We start from the raw sequence: 25,963 nt of genomic DNA on the forward strand, positions 1-25,963 counted from the left end.
ACCACAGTGGAGGACTAAGAGTAGGCTGATAATAAAACTCTGTGCTTCTTCTTCTCCCCGCCTTTGGTCTCAGAGCCCATCTTGAAGGCACAGAATATAATATCTAGCATAAACAGAACACTCAATTGGGGATACAAGCATCATAACTTCACCCTAGGACACCAGTGCTCCCCCAGTTTAAATTTTAAAGGTTTGAAGAAAGGCTGTGTTTTGCTTACCCTGGTCGCCCCAAGAACATGCATAGTATTGTGACTCAGTTTCCCTCCCAAGGTATTTAACACAGAATATGCCGCTCCAGTATCTACTTAAAACTCTATGCCATCTTTCCCCAGCTTAGCTAGAAACCGAAGGCTCTCCTGGGGCTGTAGCCTTCGGTCCCCATCACTCATAACAACTTGAGGTTTGTACTACTGGGAGTTGGGGAACTGAGGATTTTTCTTTCAGTGCTGGACAGTCATTCTTCCAATGTCCCCACTTCTTACAGTATGCACACTGGTCCTTCTCTGTAGGGGAAGTTTTCTTGGATGACTTTTCCTAAGTAGCCTTCTTACTAGGTTGGGATTTAACTTTTTCAGTTGGGCCCCTATCTCAAAACATCTTCCAGGCAACCTCTAGAAATTTATCTATGTCACGAACTTCCTCTATCTTATGCAGCTTTTTATATCATTTGAAGCTTGACCCATAAACAAAAGTACTAGATGTGCTTTACTGTTGGCTGATTCAGGAGCTAAATCTGTATATTTGATGGCAGTTTCTCTTAGCCTGTTTAAAAAAACCAGTGGGTGATTCATCATAATTTTGTTTTACTTTGCAAATGTTTGACCAGTTTATACCTTTAGGGACACCATGTTTAACCCATGTACCACAAGGCTTTGATATCACTTGAACCTTGCCATATGTTCTGGTATATTTGGATCCCATCCAGGATTTTCAAGGGGAAATATTTGTGTGACAGTGCCTTGAAGCAATCCATTAGCTATGCTCGCTTTGACAGATGTTGTGATGGCCTTATTGACCATTCGTCTCTCAGTGGGATCAAGTCATGTGTATAACAGAGTTCAAACCAGCCCAGTCAGGGTTTTGTGAGTTAATTGTCCTTTCTATTAATGTTGCTACCTTATCTGGATTCTCTTTATATTTCCCTACAGTAGCTTTCCACTGCTGTAACTTGATACAGGAGTGTGGAACCTTTATATATATCTGCCCCTGTTTGCCAACTGCTTGTCGTAATGCGGATTGTAAAACCAGTTATTTTTCTTTTTCCTTTTTTGATCTAGTACATTTCACTATTGGGCAGCGCTCTTTGATGGCTTTTCTCACTATCTTTCCCCTCCTTCGCTTGCTCAGGCCTCAATGATCTCATCAATTTTATCCTCCTCGGAACTACTTGAGCAAGAGCTGTCTGATTCAGCTGATTCTGTTGTAGCATATAATCTACTTCGACTAGTCCCGATCCTAGAAAGCACTATGCAGGATTTACTGTGCCTCTTAACCTGGGCTGCATGTCTGCGCGCATCGATGACGTCATCTCCTGAGGTAGCTCCCTGGTGTTCGGAGTTGCTATGGTAACTCACAGGCCTGAAAGCGGAGAGATCACTCCCCCCATGGGAGGTTCCTTCTCTGCCCTCTTTGTAGAAGGCTCTGCCCCCTGGCTACTCCTCTCAGGGCGGTGCTGTGGGCTGCACACACCAGCCGTCCTCTCCCCCACGGCGGTGACAGCAGCGGGGTCCACGCCTGCCAAGGCCTGCTTTTCTCCTCCTTCACTGACTGGGCTCCTGCCAGAGCCGCACCTCCCCCCGCCCCCCCTTGCCGTGACGACAGCGGGGGTGGGGGCAGCGAGGGCCCGAACGGAGGGGGTTGAGGGGCCGCACCCGGGCCCGGGCCCAGGCCCGCCGCCAGCGCGACTGGCCCTGCCCTCAAGGTGGGGGCGAGTAGATCTAACTCTGCCCCCTCCTTGCTTTTACTTTTGTTGCTCAATATTGGCTCTTCTTTTTTACTTTTCCCCTCTTTTTTCTTTAAGACCAAGAAATGCTCTTCCTTTTTGTTTGCTGCTGGGCTTTGTTGACATGTTAAGATCATAAAAAGCCTAGCATATTCTAACTCATAGAGGTATCGGTCTTCATATATACAGGAAATCAAACTTTATATTAATCTCTTATAAAAACTACCAAATTTTGGCCAAGTCTCATCATTAATTGAGTTCATAAGTCGGCCAGATCTTTTCTGAGAGTCTGATAAGTTTGGATTTAAAATCAATGACTTCCCACCAGTTAATTCTCCCCAGTTTTTCAGTACTAACTCTAAGGGAGAATCTCTTGGAACATTATTATTACAACACTCGCAAGAGAATATACACCCCATATCTTAACAGCTATGAGTAAGAGAACCTGTAGAAATTAAAAGAACCAGGGAGAGAGAGCAAGCAAGAGTCGGGATTCTTACCCCCACCCTTCGGAGTTGCAGCGTGGGAACTATCCCACTGTGCCACTGCTGGCCTCAGGCCAACAGCACTGCAATCTAACCCCGCTTTTCAGAGAGCGTCCTGAGATGGAGAGCACCAGCAACTCTGCCTGGACCCCTAGGGTCCTTCCACACTAAACAAATTTACAAGAGATCTCTTAACACCTAACTTAGGTGCTTAAACAGAATATCCCTTTTATTCAATTACTCTTGTTCCTCTGTGTTAGGTCCAAGAGTTCTTGGGCTCTGATACCTTCTGGACTACAGCTGGGCGCCCCCCCCCGGGAGTGCTGGCAGGAGCTGGGTGTTCCTCTAGTCCAGGTGGTTTTACAAATGCCTTCTGTCCCTTTGCAGGGTGCCAGAACCAATACCTTGAGAAGGGTGACCAAGAACAGAGGCTAGAAAGAGTTAAAGAATAAAGTAGGTATTTATTAAAAGGCCTCAATGGATACACCTTGGGATGGATACAAGAGCCCAGCCAGGGCTACACCCAAGATGGACCCAAAATGGTCACAAAATGGACAACCGGTCACAAGGTCTCACACTTGTATAAGTTTTGGTCCATTTGCATATTGGAATTAATTGTCCAATTATAGCTTTAGGTTATGAAGTTCTATCCTCCTTGTTTTTCTCTCTTCAATTCATCGTTGTTTATACTTTTTGGGTCTGGAGCTTGTAACAGTTGTCCTTGGTCAAGCTGGAAAAGGATTGTTTTGTCTACCCTGTGAAGAGAACTTGCTAACACTTGATATGAAGCTCAGAGCTACACACTAAAGCAGCACAGAATCTGAAAAATATGAAAGCTAAAACTTAAGGCATTGGCATTAACAGATATAAATTCCATCTATCACATCCCAATCAAATCCATCATTATCCTGAACCCTTTGAGCCCCTCGTTGGGCACCAAAAAGGGCTGTCATGGTTTAACCCCAGCCAGCATTCAAGCACCATGCAGCCATTTGCTCACTGACCCACTGAGTGGGATGGGGGGAGAATCAGAAGAGTAAAAGTGGGAAAACTTGTGGGTTGAGATAAAGACAGTTTAATCATAGAATCATACAACGGCTTGGGTTGGAAGGGACCTTAAAGATCATCTAGTTCCAGTCCCTCTGCCATGGGCAGGGAACCTTCCACTAGATCAGGTCACTCAGACCCCATCCAACCCAGCCCTGAACACCTCTAGGGAAGGGGCATCCACAATTTCTCTGGACAACCTGTACCAGTGCCTCACTATCGGTGCTATGATGCCCAACAGGCAAGAAGAATGATGTGCAGAACTCCATGATATCAGAAGGTTAATTAATTACTTTATTATACTATAACTATATTACACTAACAAGAACTATCACTAACTAGAAAACCTGTGACTCTCTGCTTGAGAGTTCTGACACACACACGTGGATCTAATTAGTTAATGAATCTAAAACATGTCTTGGTTTGAAAAGACAGGAGCCTGTGAAGGAAGGCAAAAGCCTCCTGTGAAATGGAGAAGGTAAACCCCCTCCCTCCGAATTATCACAACTTCAGAATTAAAAAGGGCTCTCAGGCAAAGATATGGGAACGGGAATAACAGTTCTTTACTAGGAAGAAAAAAAACTAAATAACAATGTAATTTAGTACAAGCAAAACAACCACTGGCAAAGTGAGAAAAAACCTGACACCCTGAGAAGTCAGGGTGCTGATAGCAGTCCAGCCAAATGGTGGCTGCTCCTCCTGGAGCGGCGATCTGCAGAAGGGTGTAGATCCCTTCCAAAAATGCGGCGAAGGAGCAGCTGGGCCTTGGTTCCTGATTCCTCTCCGAAATCCAGTGAAGAAGGCTGTCTGTGGTCTCAGAAATGCTTGTTTTATGGTGGCAGGGATGCTTGGCTCCTCCCTCTGGGTGGAGCATCTCCCAATGGGATGATGTAACTAATCTTACCAGCCACAGTGAGTAATTCAATAGGCCATTAGCAGGACATTATCTTCCTGGCAGTGTCATTGTTCTTGAAAGAGATAAGAAAAACTGCCTAACCCCCAACAGATGGCAAAAAAGAATACATGCTTATTTTACAAGCCAGGACATTATATAGCCCATTAGCAGGAGATTATCTTCCAGGCAGTGTCATTGTTCTTGAAAGAGATAAGAAAAAACTGCTTAACCCCCAACAGATGGCAAAATAGAATACATGCTTATTTTACAAGCCAGGACAAACACTATCACTAGAATCTAATTAAGCAATCACTTTGGGTAAATAATCTCTAGAACACATTCTACATGGGTACAAACACAGGAGCAGTAAATGAGATAAGAATTGTTTTGATCATTCTTTTCTCTGCTTCTCTCACAGCCTTTCTCAGGAGAATCCTGAGAAAGCTAATCCCTCTCTGTTCAGAGGGCATGTGAATACCACATCTCACCACTCTCACAGTAAAGATTTTCTTCTTAGCATCTAATCTAAACCTACTCTCTGTCAGTTTGAAGCTATTCCCCCTTGTCCTATCACCACATGCCCTTGGAAAAAGTTTCTCTCCATCTTTCTTGTAGACTCTCTTCAGGTACTGGAAGGCTGCAATTAGGTCACCTTGAAGCCTTCTCTTTTCCAGGCTGAACAATCCTAATTCTCTCAGCGTTTCCTCATAGCAGAGGTGCTCCATCCCTCTAATCATCTTGGTGGCCTCCTCTGGACTTGCTCTAAGAGCTCCGCATTCTTCCTGTGCTGAGGACCCCAGGGCTAGATGCAACACTTCAGATGGGGTCTCATCAAAGTAGAGGGGTAGAATTCCCTCCCTCACCCTGCTGGCCACAGTGCTTTGGATGCAGCCTATGGCATGATTTGCTTTCTGGGCTGTGAGCACACATTGCTGGCTGATGTCCAGCCTCTCATCCACTAGCACCCCCAAGTCTTACTCAGCAGGGCTGCTCTCAATCTGTTCATCCCCCAGCCGGGATTAATACCAGGAGTTGCCCCAACCCAGGTGCAGTGCTTTGCACTTGGTCTTATTAAACCTCATGAGGTTCCCATGGGCCCACTCCTCAACCTTGTCCAGGTCCCTCTGTATGGCATCCCAACCTTCAGGTGTCTCAACTGAACTACTCAGCTTGGTGTCATCTGCAAATTTCCCAAGGGTGCACTCGATCCCCTTTGTCTATGGCATTGATGAAAATATTAAATAGCACTGGTCCCAATACAGACCCCTGAGGGACACCACTTGTCACTGATCTCCATCTGGACTCTGAGCCATTGACCACTGCCTTCTGGATGTGACTGTCAAACCACATTCTTATCCATTTAAGTCCACCTATCCAATCCATCTCTCTCCAATTTAGAGAGAAGGATGTTGTGGGGGACCATGTCAAAGGCTTTAGAGAAATCCAGATAAATTACATCTGTAGCCCTTCCCTTGCCCACTGATGGAGTGTCTCCATCATAGGCGGCCACTAGATTGGTCAGGCAGGACTTGCCCTTGGTGAAGTTGTGCTGGCTGTCTCAGATCACCTCCTGTCCTCCATGTGCTTCAGCAGAGCTTCCCAGAGGATCTGCTCCATGATCTTCCCAAGCACAGAGGTGAGTCTGACAGGTTGCTAGTTCCCAGGGTCCTCCTTTCTTCTCTTTCTAAAGATGGGGACAATGTTTCCATTTTTCCAGTCACCTGGGACTTTACCTGACTGCCATGACTTTTTGAATATCATGGAGAGTGTCCTGGAAACTCCATCAGCCAATGACTATGGGATGCATCTTATCTAGTCCCACAGACTTATGTACATTCAGGTTCCTCAGGTAGCCATGACCCTGGTCTTCTCTTAGAGTGGGAGGGACTTTGCTCCCCCAGTCCCCATCCTGCTGTCCATCAAGAGGTGTGGGGAGAGAAGTTGCCATCAAAAACTGAGGCAATGAAGTTAAGCACCTCAGCCTTCTCCTCATCCGTTGTTATGAGTTTTCTAGTACCGTTTATCATTACACCTTCTTTGACCTTCCTTTTCTGATTAATGCATGTAGCAGTCCCCCACGATAATGTCACCTGTCCCTGCCCTCCCTTTAATCCTGACCTATAAACTCCTAGTCAGCTCCTCATCCCTCCCCAGGGACCTCCTCCATTCACTACAGCTGCTCATTTACATAGTCTGATTAATGTACCAGTAGAAGCCCTTCCTGCTATTCTTTGTGTCCCTTGCCAGGTTTGGTTCCAACTTTGCCTTGGCCTTCCTCACCCCATCCCTACACAACCAAACTTTATACTCTTTCCAGGTTACCTGTCCTTGTTTCCACTGCCTGTGCATTTGCTTCTTCCCTTTGCTTTTACTCAGCCATGCCAGTCTCTTGCCTTCATTGTCTGATTTCTTGCTCCTGGGGATTGCTGGTTCTTGTGCTCTATGGTAAATCAAAAGCCATGCAAGCAAAGCAAGGAATTCATTCACTACTTCCCATCAGCTTTATATCCTAAGCATGATGTCATATGGTATGGAATATCCCTTTGATCAGTTGAAGTCAGATGTCCCACCTGTGTTCCCTCCCAGTTTAACTGTATCCCAGCCAAAACCAGTGCAGTGACACAGCTTGGCCTTGCGAAATTAAATCTGAAAGCAAAGGTTATGTCATAAACACATCTGAGAAAAATTGCATTGCCTGATCGTTACAAGTTCTCAAATCATAATCATGACAACTTACTTAAACTACATGAGAAAATATGTACCTTATAAAACTGAGTTAGAGCTCTTCTTTTTTTCCTCAAAGAGAAATCAGAAGTTATATTGGACAGAGGTTGCTATTGCCAACACAACTGGTGACTAGTCAAAAGTCTTATGAATCCTGTGGTTTAGATGTATTACTGAATGACACATTTATCCAGAGTTGGCATAATTCTTAAAATAAAAGTGGGGTGCCAGATAAGACTGTGGCTTAGTTGTGGGTGTGGCTATTTTACTATATGCAGATAGAACTAAGTTGATCCTAGGAACAATATATATTAGTATAGATGAAGTGGTACAACCTCCCTAATGTGAATTCCTCACTACTGGTATGACTTCATATCAGGATAAAATACTTAACCATTGTAAATGACTTCTATGGTACTGTTCCTTGGAAAACATTGAAGAGTGTAATATTATGCAAGTGGCAGATCGTGTATCACCTATTAAGGACTAATTCTCAGTTTTATTTAATGAAACTCTTTTCACTGTATCCTTCAGGACCTTAGCTCTAGCAGAGCTCAACATATTCTTTAGCATTTCTATTTTATTTTACTACTCTATAGTAAACAAATGCTGATTATTAAATTCCTATTTAAATTATTCATTGCTGTCTGCCACAGGGAAATACAGGCAGGAATGATCAGAATTTGTAATGCTGAGCTGTGTGTAGTGTGTGTGTTTTCCAAAAGTTTGGTAACTTGTATTGTATCTTACTAGTGTTAGAATAGATCATTCAGTGTTTGAATTAATTGGCATACTGTACTGGCAACTTAATGTGTAAACTTCCTATTTCTCTCTAACATTTTCAGTTGTAAGGCAGCACTGGAGGGGTTCATATGTCTATTTGTTTTAATTTAGTTTGGTTCTAATCAACAAAACATAAAGGGAGGAAAAATATCTAGTTTTTCAGGCCCTTGGATGTAGTGCAGAAAATTGTGCGTTTTGCACAGTTTGTCACACTGTTCCACTGAATTTGATGAATTTTCTTCAGGATATAAAATGCTGCACAGTGTGATGTTGAACAGTGTGCACATGATGTGTGTGTGTAAACTAAAAAAACTGTGTCACATGCCATTTTGTTCACATTCTTTTTTTCTTTTTTTGACATAGGAAAAGAAATCTAATATATATATTGAGGGGGAAAAAAAAGATGGATTCACAAGATTGTGTCCCAACAAATTCAAAACAAGATATGAGCCATCACATAAAGGGTAACGCTGGTAAACATTATCTTTGTGGCTATTGTGCAGCCTTCACCAATATAGTAGTCACCTTTCCCATCCAGAAGGTCCTCTTTCGACAACAGTTGTATGGCTTGAAAACAAAGGATGCATTACATCAGCTACAGAAAGATGGAATTCGAAATCTCTATCGTGGAATCCTTCCTCCATTAATGCAAAAAACAACTACCCTGGCTCTAATGTTTGGCTTGTATGAAGATTTCTCCTCCTTGCTCCATAGTCACACAAGTGCACCTGAACTTCTAACTTGCAGCATGGCAGCAGTGCTTGCAGGGACCACAGAAGCCCTTCTTACACCTTTTGAACGAGTCCAGACTTTGCTTCAAGACTACAAACATCATGACAAATTTACAAACACTTACCAGGCTTTCAAGGTACTAAAAGTCTATGGGATTAGAGAATATTATCGGGGTTTGGTGCCTATTCTGCTCCGGAATGGAAGCAGTAATATCCTCTTCTTTGGCCTACGAGGACCTATCAAACATTGTCTGCCTGAAGCAACTTCTTATAGCACTCACTTGGTCAATGACTTTATCTGTGGTGGGCTGTTGGGTGCCATACTGGGATCCTTATTTTTCCCAATGAATGTTGTAAAAACTCGCATGCAATCTCAAATTGGTGGCGAATTTCAGTCTTTTTCAAGAGTTTTTGTGACAATATGGCTAGAACGTGATAAAAAATTGATGCATCTTTTCAGAGGAGTCCATCTGAATTACCATCGTTCTATCCTGTCCTGGGGCATAATCAATGCAACATATGAATTCTTTCTAAAGCTATTATGAGAAATGTTACCTTCCTTTGAAGCACTTCTATTCACTTAGGTATTTGTACATTTTAGGTCACTTTGTCTCTGGAAATAGGTTAATTTATGGAACTTTTTGTGAATAACATGGAGTACCATGAAACTTGGAGAGAATTCAAAGCAGCCATTACATTTCAGTAGGGAGATGGATGATCTTGTTAGTGTCTGCTTAGTGTGGAAGGTAATTAATCTTATGAATAACCTTGAGTATTTATGGGGTAAATAGCAATATATCTAAATCTTGATGCAATTCAATATACTTCTAAACAAGTTAAAGTATTTATATACTGGTGGATAAATTTACCCATAGTGGAATAACTAGACAAAAGCAAAGTAAAAAAAAAAAATCTGTATATTGGTCTAGTAGCTTATTCTATAATTTCCAATATTTCCCAATACTCATAATAATCAAATTTTATGCTGCACATTGTATAATTTGAAAATAAAGAAGGAGCCAATGAAAGCTAATTCTTTTGTTTGAAACACTACAAAGGGTTAAAAACTGAGCTTCCAAATGTCTTGGGACTCTGAATTATCTTTGGAGTTTAAACAGAAGCTGCCAATTTTTGATTAGGATGACTTTCTTTCTGAACCTCAAGTTTTAAACTGAGCCTACACAAACTATTTTGTCAACCATTTTACCACTCAGCTTTAACATGAGCATAATCTCATTCATCAATAGCTACTGAATATTAAACTTCAGTGTAAACTGACCAAGTGCAAAGTGGGATTGTGCCTATGTATGAGTGTGCCTTGAAATGGAAAGGTGGAAGGAGCAAGACAGCAATTTTATCTCAAGCTTTAAAAGTGTTACTTGTTGAAAAACCTATTTGCAAATTTGGTATACTCAAGTTTTCTGCTTTTGTATTGCTTTGTTTCTGTTGCAAACAAAAAACTGATCTCACTTTAATGTTCAAACAGTAATACATCTTCCTTCGATTAGCAAACTACTTGATTTACAGCTTTTTTTTTTCTTTTGCAAACTATTTTTGTTTAATTTGTGCTGTGACAGAATTTTATATCAGCACTGACAAAGTGAGATTTCTGGGTATAAGCATTTAAGGCCTTAAAGGGAAAGCAAGCATAACTACCAAACAGGTGACTGTCTTAATTCTTTCTTAGTTCTTTTTTCTTTATTTGGCGGTGTGTTATTCATGAAAAGTTTATGAAGTATTGTTTGTTTTGGATTTGGGGGCAGGAAAACTTTCAGAAACTATTTTAAATTGTTCTTTTCCTATGTTTTAGGCCCTGTATAACTATCAGTGGCAATACAGTAAAACAATAAAAGGAGTTGTGTGGCTAATAACTTGCACTTCAAGCATTTGTAATTTGGTTAACAGATAACAAAATGCAGTAAAGACAGGGGTGTGGTCATCTGCTATGCATGAAGGTTACTTGCATGTTTCATTCACCAACAAAGAGAAAGTTGTAAAAGGGTATTAGCAGACATAAACGTGACCCAAATTGAATCCTAGAGTGAGGAAGAAAACAACCAAAGAAGCCATCAACATGAGCATCATATTCCTCATGGCCATGGAGAGCAGTAAAAGAGCAAGCATAACACCAGGGAAAGGAACAGAAACTAAGAAGGGTGGGGGTGGGGGTGTGTGTATTGCAATTTGAAATACATGATTCTTTCTTTTCATGTAACAATTAGATCCAGACTAATAATGATTAGACTCTCAAGTTTTCAATTACACTAACAATAAATTTTTAGTTTTACTTATGCATATCAATGCCTTAAAGAACCTAGAAATGAAACAACACACTTTTGAGATAATATTAGTATAGGAGGTAATATAAAGGTTGGTCTTTATTGGAGGCCTCCAGGGGTAGATATGGAAAATGTCCACAAAATCCCCACCTCCACACAGGGTGAATACAGTTTTATAACTTTAGCAAATTATCATAATTGACAAAAATCACCAATTAGAGACATAAGTGGTTAGGCAATTTCCCCCTGGTTCAAGTCCCTCCTAAATTCTCCCCACTCAGATGGGAAATAAACTTTGTTTATGAAAATGTGTCTCAAAGAGATGGTCTCAACCTTGGTTCCCAGGAATAACCAAGATAGGATTGGGACCTATGTGATTTGCCTTTCTGCCTATCAGGGTTGGAAAAAGTACTGGGGCTAGCTAGGAACTATATAACTACACAACAATAGAGCTAGAATATGTGTGTAAAGACTATAGAGAATATATAAGCAAAAATAATTCTGGCAGCATTTCCCCCTTTTAGTGTTGTCTAGTCTCTACTCTTTACATTGAACCACAGCATTGCATCATATAGCCAGCTATTATGCAAAGACTAACTACAGATACCAGTAGTATGAACAGTTCCTTGTATCCAGGCCCAGTTCGGTAACCATGAAGTGAGTGTATGGAAGGTATATTCAAAGTTCAATGAGCCTTTTGAAAGTTACCTGATGTAGAATTTGAGTTTGCTTCCAAACATCAGCCAAATCCTTATTAATACTTTGACTCTGATCTGCATAAGAACAACTAGTACTAATGATTGTGCAGCTAGTAGGAAATTGAAAGCCATTCTATTTTGTAAAAATATACCAGATAAATAATGGATTTCTTCTTGTAAGGCTGAAATTGCATCTGAAATTTTCTTTTCAATATGTTCAATAATCCTCAATATTATCAAATATTATTATGTCTGGAATTACAGCCCCAAGGGCACAGACCCAATCTTTATCTAGGGGCAAAACTTACCAGGCCTCATGTTCACATATCCAATACCACCTTGACATGCCATTCTTATGAAGAGCTTTTGGATACATTTTGGACTAAAGCCACATGCAAATTTTGGGGCCAAACCTGAATCATGGTTACCAACTGTGCAGATAACAGGCACAAAAAGAACAATTTAAATCACATTATCTTGAATTGTCTTGGTTTCTGTTTTCCAGTTGTTTCAGGAGCAGAGGTCTTCTTAACTCTGGAGCAGTGAATTCAGGGTTCTCTGCCAGCAACTTCAGTTTTGGTAAGGGTAGTCAGGACTTGGAATGGTCCTCTCCACTGTTCTTGGTTTGGTTTGATGCCTACATGACTTAGGTCAAAGTCACAAGGTGCTTATATAGGTTGAGTTATAAGATATCTATATAACCTGATACCTATATAACCCGAATCATAGCTTTTTATACCTATATATTACCTGATAAAAATAACTTTTTATACAATCTAATGGCTAATATATGGTTAACTAGTTGCTTAATGCTGAATAGACACAAAAAAAGAAGAAAAAAACCTTGCCAGGTAGATAGCTTTAGAGATCGATAAGTATAGTACTAATGAAAAATTGGCAAGTGCAAAGCCAATTAGCCACAAAATAAAGAATTTAGACCGGTTAGGACCAGAAAGACCAAGGAAAACTGTAACTGTGCATGCTCTTGAAGGGATACGCAGAATAAATAGACTCCACAACCTGATATAGTTATGAAGTGGGTATGTATTGTCAGCGCCCACCCGGCACAAGCGAGATAGCTCTGGTGAAAACTTGTGCCCCAAGCCCTGGTCTGAGCCACATCTTTATTCACAAAGGTGTTCCATATACATTACATTGCACAACCTTACCATGCATATTCAACCCCTGACCCCACCTGTCCTCACTTCACATGGTAATTAGATCCACGCCCTTCTGATGTGTTTTTTTGTCTACAGTGGTGGTCTCATGGGGGTCTTTGGCGGTCTCTGAGGCTGAAGGCCATGGTCTTCCTCATGTTTGAACTTTTGAACTTTCTCCTTTGTGCATGCGCTTTGTTCCCTTGGTGCTTATCTGAGTACATCTGTTGATTTTGATCAGCTTGGAGACAGAGGAGCCCCTTTATCTGGGTTTCTGCATTCCTTGGTCTTCTCCTGGTATTGTTCTTTATTGCAGGAAGCTTCAGAAATTTGCATTTTCCTATGCCCTTTGTACCATGGCAGAGGTTTCTTAAGTAAAAAGTTAAACACATAATTCTACAAGCTAAAATTTAAATGCTTAATTCATATTGCTAACTTAAGTGAACCCCCAAAACCTCCATTTCACTCTGAAGACAGAGCTGAAAAGTTCAAACGCAAAGATCTTGGAAGCCTTCATCAAAGACCCCCAATTGTTATGAATAGAAAGCTATCTATTTTTTTTTTAGGTGGCAGAGTTAAAAACAAGTCAGACCAGTTGTTGTAAGTCAGTTTCACTGCCAAAGAAAAGTTCTTCAATTACCTGTTAATGGCTGGTGATTAACCATTGTCCCCCTGATGCTGGCCGCTTGCCAGGGAGGGACACCAGGACAGACCCTCGAGGTACGAGGAGAATAGGAGTGACATCAGAGCCAGTATGCAGATGAGAAATGCATTGCACCCCGAATTTTTACAGTTTTTACAGGAAAAACCCCTAAAATTATGAGCCAACAAGTGACCTAAGCTACGTCTAAGGATGGGAGCGTAGTCCCGTACCTGCTTGGATCCTTTTTGCTTCTCACCCTAACCTGAAAAGATGCTGATTAAAGAGACGCCCCGGGGTGTTAGACAAAAAAGCCAGGAATCTGCTACTCTCCCGTGAGGACAGAATCCGGAGCTCTGTCTGCAGACCAGTGGACAAAGCTGCATCATCCTCCTTCTCCGTGACACGCCTGGGAGCAGCGGCGGCGTGGGCGCGACATGTCAATTTCTCCCCACCTGAGCTGATTCTTCTTAATAAAGGCATTAAAAAGGAGAAACATCTCCTGCCCATTTATTTCACCGATGACCCCCAAATTGGGAAGGTGCAAACGCAGTGCAAAAAAACTTATTTAATAACCGAGATCATACTACGTAAATTAGTTCCAGCATTTATATGATAATGTTATAGTGACATAGTAACACTAAGCAATACTTACTGTATAAATAAACCACAGCACTTGACAAAGGTGGATGAGTTAGGTGGAACTATCCCCTTGTGAAAACCAAGTTTCACTCTTTAGAAATTTTTTTAAAAGTTTAATAAGGGATAAAAGGGGTAAAATTCAGCGCTGGTGTGCTTGGCTATCTGCCAAAAGCACACTGTTAGCTTAAAACAATGTCCTCTATATACTGTTATATTACAGAGTGTACATGCATATTCATAAGAGTTTATACATATTCAAACATTCTTGTGAGCTTAGGTGTTCCATGAATTTTTGCTTGGTTTTAACCTTTGACTTGTCTGCACGCCATCTTTCAGATTAAATCAATGTATTTTATTTCTTCTCATGGTTTCATCCTATTGTTTTTACACTCCCTGATAACAAGAAGTCATTACATTGGGTTCTGGTTTTTGTCACCATTATATTATTACTCAGATAGTGTACAAATGCAAGGAACTACTTAATTATCTTACACCAGTCTCTGAGTTAGTTACATAAAAACATTTTAACATCACATAGTTTCTAATATTGTGCTACAATCTAAGATATATTTATCATTTTACTATTTACTATTTATATAAGCTGTATGGTGCATACATAAACTCACAGATTATACTGTACTAAAAAGCAGTTACAAGGAAATATAAATTGTACCATATCAACATTTTTGTGATTAATAATAATATGCAAAAGCTAATACATAAATGCAAAAACCAATACAATATTGTCATTTATAACACCCCTCACCACCAGCGCTGCAATAAACAAATACCTGCTTTATAGATGTCATCTATGAGGATATATTTCCAGCCTATCTTTCGGGCATTAGGTTTTTGCAGTGAATTTTCTCCCACCTACTTATCTGGAAGAAGGACAATGCATTTCTTGAGAGTCAAATGGAGGCAATTAGGAAACAAAATATGTAGCTGGGTGTCACAACATTCCATTGAAATGGCCCTGGTTGGGGGCAGGTTGCAGGTGATAATGGGAGAAAAAAAGGTGAGGGGACTACCCCAGAGGTTTAGCTGGGCTTTTGGGGAGTCCAGTTTCCAGGATCAGGGGAGGAAAGTGTTTGCCATTTTCCCTGCTGCCTGACCGCTCGGAGCTCAGGAACAGTGCATGTGGTGCCAAAACATCAGGACTGGCTCTCGCCGGACCCTCTGCCCGCAAGGCGTTGCTGTGGCCACTTACATGTGTTGCACTCTGAGATCCCACTCTGCTGCAGTTTTCCTGTGCTGCAAGACTGCTTAATTTTTTTTTTTTTTCTTTTGTGGCCGTTTGAGGAGGTCCAGAGACAACATGTGGGGTCCCCATATGGGTCGCCTCTGCACAGTAGCCCAGCAATTAACCATGTGGTCTCAGAGGTGGTGCCACACGCCCCCTGTAGCTGGGGGGAATCATTGCACCTGCCCTGCCTGGCCAGGAGCCCACCAGCGCCCCTGCCGGCTGTGACCATAACTAAACCAATGGGAAATTGCTTAAACAGCACTAAGAGACTGTATTTTGGGTTTTTCTGGTTTTGTTTGTTGTTGTTGTCATTATTGTTGTTTGTTTGCCTTGTTATACATACACATACTAGTAAAGAACTGTTATTCCTTTTCCCATATCTTTGCCTGAAAGCCCCTTAATTTCTAAATGTTGTAATAATTAGGAGGGTAGAGGTCATACTTTTCCATACCAAGGGAGGTTCCCACCTTCCTTGGCAAACACCTGTCTTTCAAACCAAGACAGATTTTGGTGCCCAATGGTGGGGCCTGAGGGCATCGAGAGGAAAGGGTGAAAAAGGAATAACAGTTCCTGGATAACTTAATTTTTGTGTGCTGAATATAGAAACCTCATTAGGCGTCACCATGTGATCTAGTTTACCCTGTTTCGGGTGGCACATGGTTGCGGCTATATTTTTCCCATTTGCTGTTCCTTATCAATACACGAGTCCTATGACTAAGGCTACTGTAGCTGTTATCCAATTTGCACAATGGGTCAATAAAGTGAGGAATGAACGGATTTTTCCTTTATTGTGGTTTGATACACTGGTCGAATACCAGGAACCCACTAAAGTCGCTCCCTCACCCTCCCCTGCAACAGCTGGGCAGAGGAGAGGAAAAAAAAATTTTAAATAAAGGCCTCATGAGTTAAGGACTGGGAGAAAACACTCCAAGGGCAGAACTGGCTCACCTTAGAGGTTCAAAGTGAGTTTATTGTGAACAAAATCAGACTAGGATAATGAGAAGTAAAATAAGCCCTTAAAACACCTTTTCTTCCCCCAACCCCTCCCTCCTTCCCACCGACAGCGCAGGAAGACAGGGCATGGGGGTTTTGGTCAGTTCATCACCGAGATTTTCTTCCACAGTACAGGGAGAGGAGTCCTTCCTTGTGAGACCGTGGGGTCCCTCCCATGGGAGACAGTTCTCTGTGAACTTCTCCAGCATGTGTCTTATCTCACGAGCAGCAGTTCTCCCAAAACTGTGGCAATGTGAGTCCCTCCCATGGGCAGACAGTCCTCCCAAACTGCTGCAGCGTGGGTCACTTCCACAGGGTGCAGTCCTCCAAGGACAGGCTGCTCTAGCCTGGAAGCAGCGCCCCCCTCTCTCAACTGAGTCTCCCACTAGATCACAGCCTCCTCCAGGCATCTACCCGCTCCAGTGTGGGCACCTCCCCCACAGGCTGTGGGTGGATCTTTTCATCCCCCAGTGGATCTCCATGGGTTACAGGGGGGCAACCTGCTTCACCATGGGCTTTACCACAGCCTGCAGAGGTATCTTGGTTTTGGCACCTGGAGCTCCTCCTCCGCCTCCTTCTCCGCTGCTCTTGCAGTTGCCATGTTGTTTTCCCTCACATGTCCTCACCTCCTCCTCTTCTCTAGATGGAATTAAAACTGAGTGTGTACTTTGTTTTGATTTTCTTCCTAAATATGTTATTACATAGATGTTACCACCATGCTAATTGCCCCAGACTTGGCCATCAGCATGTCCATCTTCAGAGCCATCAGGAATTGGCTCTGCCGGACATGGTGGAAGCTTCCAGCAGCTCCTTGCAGAAGCCACCTCTGTGGCCCTCTCCCACTACCAAAAACCAGGCTGTGCAAAACCAACACACTCTGGAAAGCAGGCACATGGCTACATGGCTAACACAGACTAAGTGTATGTTTTTGGGGTTTCATCAGTAATCGTACCCATTGTGAGGAAGTAACACCCTGGGAAGCTTTCTCCCAACCTGCTGGTTTTCGGCTTCCTTTTTCTACCGCTGTGGAGGTTGGGATTGAAGGCACTTGAGATGATAGTTCTCATTCAGATTCAGGTGTTTATTATTTCTTATCAATGTTACAGTCTCACAGCAGTGAGTTCTGCAGTCTTTCATTAGCGAGGCACAAAATGGCTGACTATCTCTTGTTACAAGGTCTAAACTATCCAATTAAGAAATTATATCTAAATTAATTTTCCTTTTAACCCAATAACTAATCCTTCGAAGTCCATACTGGGGACTTTTCTGTCCAGTTACATAAAACCACCCAAACCCATGAAGAAGAAGGAAGAAGGTGGAGAAGAAGGAAGAAGGTAAAGAAGAACAACCTGTTTCTACCGTAAAACCTCCATCTTGCTTCATATTTATTAGTATATTCTAAAACCCCAAACTCTAAGTTTTCCACCCTGTGATATTACACACTTCTATTCAGACTACACACCCATAATCCCAGTTCTATCAATCAATTTTGGAAGCTGGTTCCACAGCCTCAGGTCAAATGCAGTGCTCTCCTGGGGGCCAGTGCCTGTCAGCACAGAAAGTCTAAAATTCTCAGCATAGAGGGTTCCAACACCAACCTTTCACTCATTTCTTTAAGCCTACTCCAACAGCTTTCGAAGGGTTCAAATCTCTAAATGCTAATGATATCATACAGTGGCTGTTGTTGCTGATAGGCCTATTCTTTTTAGCATTAAGAGATAAGGTGAGATTGTCTTGGGTAACTACTCTCATGTCTACCTCAGCAACTAGGGATGCTGTCCTAGAGCCTGACACTGCCCCACAGCCCACCTCAGAAATGAACCAGTGGGATTGGATAGGGGTATTGGAGGAAATATGCCAGAAGCTGAGAGAATACACTTTCCCAGCTGGTGGGAAACCTTGTCCCTGCCTCAAAGAGGGAGAGTCTGATGGTGCAGCAGTGGAACCCACGAACATTACAACCATCCAGGTTCCAGCTGAACCACAAGGGCAGTCACAGCCAGCAGCAGTCACCCCTGTGTAGAGAAGGAAGTATAAGACCAAATCAGTATGCCCAGTTAATGAGGATGAGGTAGCAGGGGCCTCACAACCAGCAGGAGAGCTGGAGACTGAAATGGTCACTGAGTCCCTGTCGTATGATAGTCTCCATAATCTGCAAAAAGACTGTGAAACAGGAGGGCAAGGCTTACTCAACCTGGTTACTTTGGGCTTGGGACCTTGTGGGTCCAGGTGTGCAACTGGATAGTGGCAAGGCAAGGAATTTGGGGTCCTTGACCCAGGATGCGAGTGTTGATCAAATGTAGGGATTGATCAGATATTTGTGAGGAAGCCAGGGCCTCTTTCTCTCTGGGAGTGGCTTCTAACGAGTCTAAGAGAGAAGTTTGTTCACAGAGACAGAATACAGGAGTATCATCATAGAATGCACTGAAAGACCATTAAGGACGGGATCAAACAGCTGAGAGAAGTAGTAGTACTAGAGATACTTTTTGGAAGGAACAGACGGCATGATAATGACCCTGACAAAGTCAGGTGCATAGGGCAAATGTAGAACTTGGCAAATCTAGGGCCATCCAAATATATCACCTTCATTGCAACAATTAATGCTGAGGACAACCAAGAGACAGTGGATTAGTTCCCATGTAGCACCAGTGCAAGTCACAGGCCCCAAAGTCAGAGCCCCATGTCCCCCAGCTAGGGAAAGGGGGTACACCCCATGGACTGACCTTTGATTCTTCCTGTGAGACCATGGGGAAGACAGGAGAAGGTGGGATGGAAAACCCACTTCTGTCCTGGCAGCATGGGTGCGTCAACTCAAGGACAAAAACACTAACCAAAGGAGTTCCGCTAAAGTGAAGGTAGCCTCAGCCTCCCATTACTGAGCTGCCAGGTATAACAGAAGGGAGGACGATATGTTAGATCCCTTTGAAGGCAATTCTAGAATGTATGCCCAGGGAGGAAAAGATAACCAGGGCTAGAGGGTCCCTGTGTCTAGCCAAGTAGAGGCATGGGAAAATCGTGTCTTATTGTATTTGCAGGGCAGCCTGACAAAGGCAGGAATGATGCATCTGACTCCATGTTCTGAGAAGGCTAATTTATTACTTTATTATACTATATTATATTAAAGAATACTATACTATACTATACTATACTATACTATACTATACTATACTATACTATACTATACTATACTAAAGAATACAGAAAAGATACTTACTCAATGCTAAAAAGTTAATAATGAAAACTCATTACTCTTTCCAGAGTCCTGACACAGCTTGGCCAATGAGTCAAAACAACTCACACCAGAGACCAATCAAACAATCACCTGTGGTTAAACAATCTCCAAATACATTCCACACATGAGCACAACACAGGAGAAGCAAATGAGATAAGAATTGTTTTCCTTTTCTCTCAGGCCTCTCAGCTTCCCAGGAGAAAAATCCTGGGCAAAGGAATTTTTTCAGAGAATGTGAATGCCACAGTGTCTTTTGGATGGTGTGGATCCAATGACCTGGCACATCAGAGCCAGAGAAATATGAAGCTTTAGTCGATACTGGTGCGCAGTGTACCCCAATGCCATTGGGACATGTGGGAGCAGAACTCATTTCTGTTGCTGATGTGACAGGGGGATTGTAGCAGTTGACCATGTTGGAATCCGAGGTGAGCCTGACTGGGAAGGAGTGGTAGAAACATCTGATTGTGACTGATTCAGAGGCCCTGTGTATTCTGGGCGTAGACTTCCTCTGGAACGGCTATTTCAAAGACTCAAAAAGGCTCAGGTGGGCTTTTGGGATAGCTGCTATGGAGGCAGAGTGCATTCAGCAATTAAACACCTTGCCTAGACTGTCAGACAATCCTTCTGCAGTTGGACTCCTGAAGGTGGAAGAACAACATTGTCCTAGATTGCAAGGTAATGTGTGTATTCTAATTGCCATCTCTTAGAGGTGTGGCAGTTATCTTCTGTTAATTGGGCAGTTTTCTTTATCTCTTCCACAAACCAATCCTCCCTCCGGGGAGATACCTTCTGTTAATGGGCCATTGAGTCCCACTGCATGACTGATAAAAATTCATCATCCCACTGCTAGATGCTCTGCCCAGGGGGAGGAACCAAGCATTCCTACCTAGGTATAATCTGAGATTTTGAGACACCAAGACATCCTTTCCTCTGGATTCCCAGAGGAGCAGCTGCCTTTTCCACTGGATTCCCAGAGGAAGACCAGGCCCATCTACACCACCACTGGATCTTCAGAGGCAGACTACACCCTTTCTACAGGATCACTGCTTCAACAGAGCCACACCTGACACTCCAGGAGGACTGCAGCCACCATTTAAATTGGACTGCTACCAACACCCTGACCAACAGGGTGTCAGGTCATATTCTGACTCTGTCAGTGTTGTTTTGTATTACTGCATTGTTTATTTTTTTTAAAATTTTCTTCCCCAATAAAGAACTGTTATTCCTGCTCCCATATCTTTGCCTGAGAGCCCCCCTTAATTTCAAAATTATAACAATTCGGAGGGAGGGGGTTTACATTTTCCATTTCAGGGGAGGTTCCTGCCTTCCTTAGCAGACACCTGTCTTTCCAAACTAAGACACAGGACCAGATAGAGATCAATTAGGAGTACCAGTTTATGAGGACCTAAAAAGAAATAAAATGGAATTGATTGGAGGATTTCAAAAATGGGGAGATGAGGAATGGCCCCCCCGAATGCATAGTGGAAATATATGGGCCAGTCACCTGGGCACACAATGGGAGTTGGGGATATCAAAGCCTAATTTATATGATGAATCATAAGACTCCAAGCAGTTATCGAGATAATGACAAAGAAAACTGCTCAGGCAATAGAATTAATATCAAGACAACAAAGCCAAATGAGAGCTGCAGTGTATCAGAATAGGTTTGCTTTAGACTATTTATTAGCTGAAGAAGGGGGTGTTTGTAGAAAATTTAATACATCAGATTGCTGTTTGAAAATAGATGGAAACGGGGAAGCCATCCTTTATATAGCCAAGAATATCAGAAAAATAGCCCATGTACCAGTCCAAAAATGGGAATCAATGTTAAAAACTAGCTAGTGAGATAGAGTATTTGGAATAGAATGGTGGAAGAAGCTAGGCTTCTTCCTTTTATGTGCTACAGCAGGTTTGATATTTCTTCCTTGCTTGATCCCCTGTTTTATTCAGCTAATCACCAGCATAGTCCAAGGCATGCAAGTGGTAACAATGCCTATGGACACAAAATTGGCTACATCCAGAATGGCACAAAAGATCATGGTGTTAAAGAAACAAAATAATATAGAAGACCCCTTTAAAGAAGCAAAATTGATTTGTGCAAAAAATGAGCAAATAATAGAGGTTGGAAAAGAAGAATTATTGCTCAAGCCAAATTATTTATAAAAAAGGAGAGGGGGGATTGTTATAAATACATATTATAATATTGGCTTTTTACAAATATTAAAATGGATGCTATATGTATAATGTTAAAGTAACTTTGCAATAAAGATATATTTTTTATTTCTGCTGTTAACTAAACTTAGACATAGTAGTGAAATAGCTGATATAGTTATGCTTGTGGTAATTCAACTGCCTGCTTGGTTGGAATAACATCCAATGAACGTATGATGAAGACCCCTGCAACTGACATGCCAACTATCAGCACCTATCATTTGTAGAAAGTATGGGCCAAAGCCCAAGCTGGAGGTGATAGCAAGAATGGACTAAAACCACAGCCAAGAAATGCACATGCTCTAAAAAGGCAGACCCAAGGAGGAGCCATGCTAAACAGTTCTTGAAACATATAAACTAGTTTGAGGAAAAGTTTAAATATTCATAACTGTTTACGATTATGCAATAGGCTGATGCAATAGAAAAGGTAAAATAAATAGCGAGTGTGCTCTTGGCTGAATACCAAACACCGAACTGTTAAACTTTGCTTTATTTGTATATCCTATTGTCCTTTAGTAAACTTTCAAGTTTTACCAGGAGAGTTGTTATGAATAGAAAGTTGTATTTTTTTTAAGTTTCAGAGTTAAAAAAACCAAGCCAGACCGGGTCAGACTCCTTTGGTTTCGCTGCCGAAGAAAAGCTCTTCGAATACCTGTTAATGGCCGGTGATTAACTGATTGTTTCCCTGATGCTGGCCACTTGCCAGGACAGACCCCTCCGAGGTAAAGAAAATAGGAGTGACATCGGAGCCAGTATGCAAATAAGAAATGCAGTGCACCCTGGGTTTTTACAGTTTTACAGTTCTTATAAGAAAAACCCCTAAAATCACGAGCCAACAAGTGACTTAAAGTGACGTCTAAGGATGGGAGCATAGTCCCGTACCTGCTTGGATCTTTTTATTTCTCACCCTAACCTGAAAAGAAACTGATTAAAGAGACCCCCCCCGGGTTTTTAAACAAACAAGCCAAGGACTCCACGGCTCTCCCGTGAGGACAGAGTCCCCAGTTCTGTCTGCAGACCAGCGGACAAAACTGCGTCATCCTCCTCCTTCGTGCCACGCCTGGGAGCAACGGCGGCGAGGGCGCAACCCGTCGATTTCTCCCCACCTGAGCTGATTCTTCTTAATAAAGGCATTAAAAAGGAGAAAGATCTCCTGCCCATTTATTTCAAGAGTGAACCGCATTTTTCACACCAACATCTCAGCACAAGCTGTATTTGGCTCTCCTAATGGAGCTGTAAGGACCACTGACTTTTAAGGTATTAGAGCAGGACAGCCTCCCTTCCGGGGGCTCTTATCCTTTTGCCTCTACATTTTTACCAATATTTATAAATTCTGGATTGGCTGTTTATCCATCAGTTCCTGAGGGATACCATTTTCCAATCCCTCCCTCCACAGGTGGCTTCTTAAGAGTTTGCTTCCTTGGTCCTGCTCTTTGAATCAAGAAGGTTTCCCCTCAGCTCTGCTGTCCAGACAGTAGGCTGTTTTTTCACTTCATTTCCAATAAATGCCACCTGCCTTCAATAAGTTACCAACTCCTCTGCTATTTTCCCCTTTTACGAATGGGGTGAGAGATTAGACAAGTCCTGTCTTTGACTCAGATTTCTGTCAGTAACTCTTTGAGGCAGGCTGCCCCCCAAATGGCTCTCACTCCCAAGGTCTGTTACAAAATGAATTATTTATTGAATAGACACAAGATTAATAGACAGAAGACTTTAAACAGACTACTTACTACACAGGATAAAACAAAAATAACTACTAGGAGATAAAAAAATACAAATACAGTGCACGATAAAAGGTACTTATATTACAGCTAGCAAAGAAATAGTATAGATTAGGAGTTAATGTAACTTACCACCTAATTGATGATGGAGTACACATAAAGTCTTTTCCTTCAATTTCAGAAAAGTAACCGGGAAATTTGCATCCAGACATCGGGGAGAAGTCCTACACATTTCCAGGGTGTATGTAGGAGACTTCTGCCTCTATGAAAGTTTGTGTAGCTTTTATAGTTTGTAAAGTGAAGTGTCTGTCAGTCAGAAATTCCAGTTTGTCTCCCCACATCTTGTTCTCAAAGCAAGCTGTTCCTTGTCAGTGGGGGTGTTTATTGTATCCCATCTCTCTGGTGTCAGAGATAACTCCTTCTCCAGAGGCTTCTGGCCTGGGTTAATTCACCCATTCATGTGAAGGGGGAGAATGCCTGGAATTATCGCACCAGCTGATGGACAGAACAGATAAGACCTTCTGTGTTAGGGGGAACGTCCTGCCACACCCTACAACATAAGATCAGGTCCCCTTTGTGCTGTATGAGCAGCTCTTGCAATTGGTTGACATAAAGCTTTAATGAGTGTCCTGGTTACAAAAGGAGAATGCCAATGTGGGCACAAACAAACTATGTATTCTACTCCCCTCAACATAATTTCTGACCAACTGTTAATGATGGGTCATTTGCAGTAGCTGCCCAGTGCACACCTGACTTCTCAGGATACAAGCTGGATGTTAAATTAGATAAGGAAGAAGAGGCAAACCCTGATAGGCAGGGTGGTGTTTCTTTTACTTCACACCAATGACTCAGCTGTGATAAGTCCCCTCTAGGAAAGCATCAGCACAGTCCCACCCATCCTGAGGAGGTCATCTCTGCTAATAGGCCATAATGGACTCAATGGCACCAGCATAATGGGCAGCTGCAACAGCTTAGACCATCAAGAACTCACAAAAATATCCTATGACTCATAAGATTACATCATTACATTGTGAAACTCCCCACCCTGGGAAAGGTACTGAGCATTCCTCCCTGAGCCTAAGTATATATAATTGGAGGCTTGGGACACCATCTTCACCACTGGACAGATCCAGAGGAGGACCAGAACTTCCACAAGACCACAGCTTTCAACTGCATCCATCACTTAAACAGGACTGCAGCCACCACCCTGACCAACACGGTGCAAGGTTGTACTCTGACTTTAAGGGTTTAAGCCAGTTTTCTGTGTATCGTTGCATTTATTGTAATCTTTTTTATTAAATTGGAACTCCGATCAGAAATCTCTCCAAAGGTAATTGAGCAGGGTTCATTTCTCCCACCAGTTTACTTTCAAGGCAAAACAACAAGTCAGGCAGACCTTTGATGAGGGGATTCTTCCTATCTGGGTTAGCGAGCAACAACATGGGGGGGAGGGGGCATCTGACAGGCTACTAGCTGCCTATCGTGTATTAATTGGAGGCAACCAGCCTTTTGCACACTTTCAGTGAGTTTACCCAATGTTGGAGTGGGGATAGAGATGGGTTCTCCGCTCTCAGACAGGTCTCCCACCCAATATGCTGCCCTTTGAGTGAGAGACCAAGGCTCTCTGCTATGTGCATTGTTAAAAATATACCAGGGCCTGAAAAGTTGTGGAACTCCTCCTCCAAAAGCCTCATCCTACCTTCACCTGTGAGCAAAATTCTTGAAACCGACTCCATTTCAGTTTGTTTTGCATATTGACTATATTTTTCTTGCAGGTTAGCCAGCTCCACAGTGCTGTAAGGTGATGTTTAGTTGTTACAGTGGGCTCTGCCTCCTTGTTAAAAATGGGACCAGACTCCTGGTACTAAATGTGATTTCAGCATTTATTCTAATTAAAAGAAAGGCCTAAAGCATGGGAGCCTGCAGGCCGAGCAGGAGCCTTCCCGTTGAGGATGCTGCAGTGCCAGCGCTGGGTCTTCTTCTGTAGAGATGTCCCCAATGTTCCAGGTGGAGCTGCACAAATTCAGTGGGTCAGATGCCCCTTTTTATCCTGTTTTTTGTCCCTTTGGACTGGTTTCTTTTTGGATCCTTCATTTGCATGAAGGTTTAAGGGGCTTGATTGGCCCATTACAGTTCTGTCCAGGCTGGCTGGTTTCGCTTGGGGGGTGGTGCACTTTACTTAGGTGTATTATGGTACCTTGAGTATCGTATTTCTTATAACTACCCTTTTAACCCCTTTTACCATAACCAAACAAACAGTATATGCTTAACAATCTATCAACTATTTTACAACAGTTTCTAACCTATTTTTAACATCCTCATCTTCCCCTTGATATACAAATTCAGTCTTTACAACCTAAAGCAGCTTTTAAATAGCTGAAACAATCTGTAATGTCTGCTCCAGCACTGAGGCTGCCAGACTTAACTGAACGTTTTGAACTTTTCACACATGACAGACTGAATGTGGCTCTGGGAGTACTAGCACAGCACCTCATAATATATATAAAAATAGAAAAATATTTATATTTACATATAAT

General features: G+C 42.3%; 1 protein-coding gene across 12 annotated transcripts in view; it reads left to right on the forward strand.

The window, feature by feature from the left end:
• Positions 1 to 9,636, forward strand: part of LOC135288966 (mitochondrial nicotinamide adenine dinucleotide transporter SLC25A51-like) — a 77,635-nt gene extending 67,999 nt beyond the window's left edge. For all 12 annotated transcript variants that reach the window (XM_064402308.1, XM_064402312.1, XM_064402313.1 and 9 more), the window contains one exon: positions 8,240 to 9,636. In XM_064402308.1, the coding sequence (XP_064258378.1) occupies positions 8,240 to 9,152 (913 nt within the window). In that variant the 3' untranslated portion in view covers positions 9,153 to 9,636. The remainder of the gene's footprint in view (positions 1 to 8,239) is intronic.
• The last annotated feature ends 16,327 nt before the right edge of the window (positions 9,637 to 25,963 follow it).

The sequence above is a fragment of the Passer domesticus genome, chromosome W, assembly GCF_036417665.1.
Source record: "Passer domesticus isolate bPasDom1 chromosome W, bPasDom1.hap1, whole genome shotgun sequence".
Classification (NCBI taxonomy): domain Eukaryota; kingdom Metazoa; phylum Chordata; class Aves; order Passeriformes; family Passeridae; genus Passer; species Passer domesticus.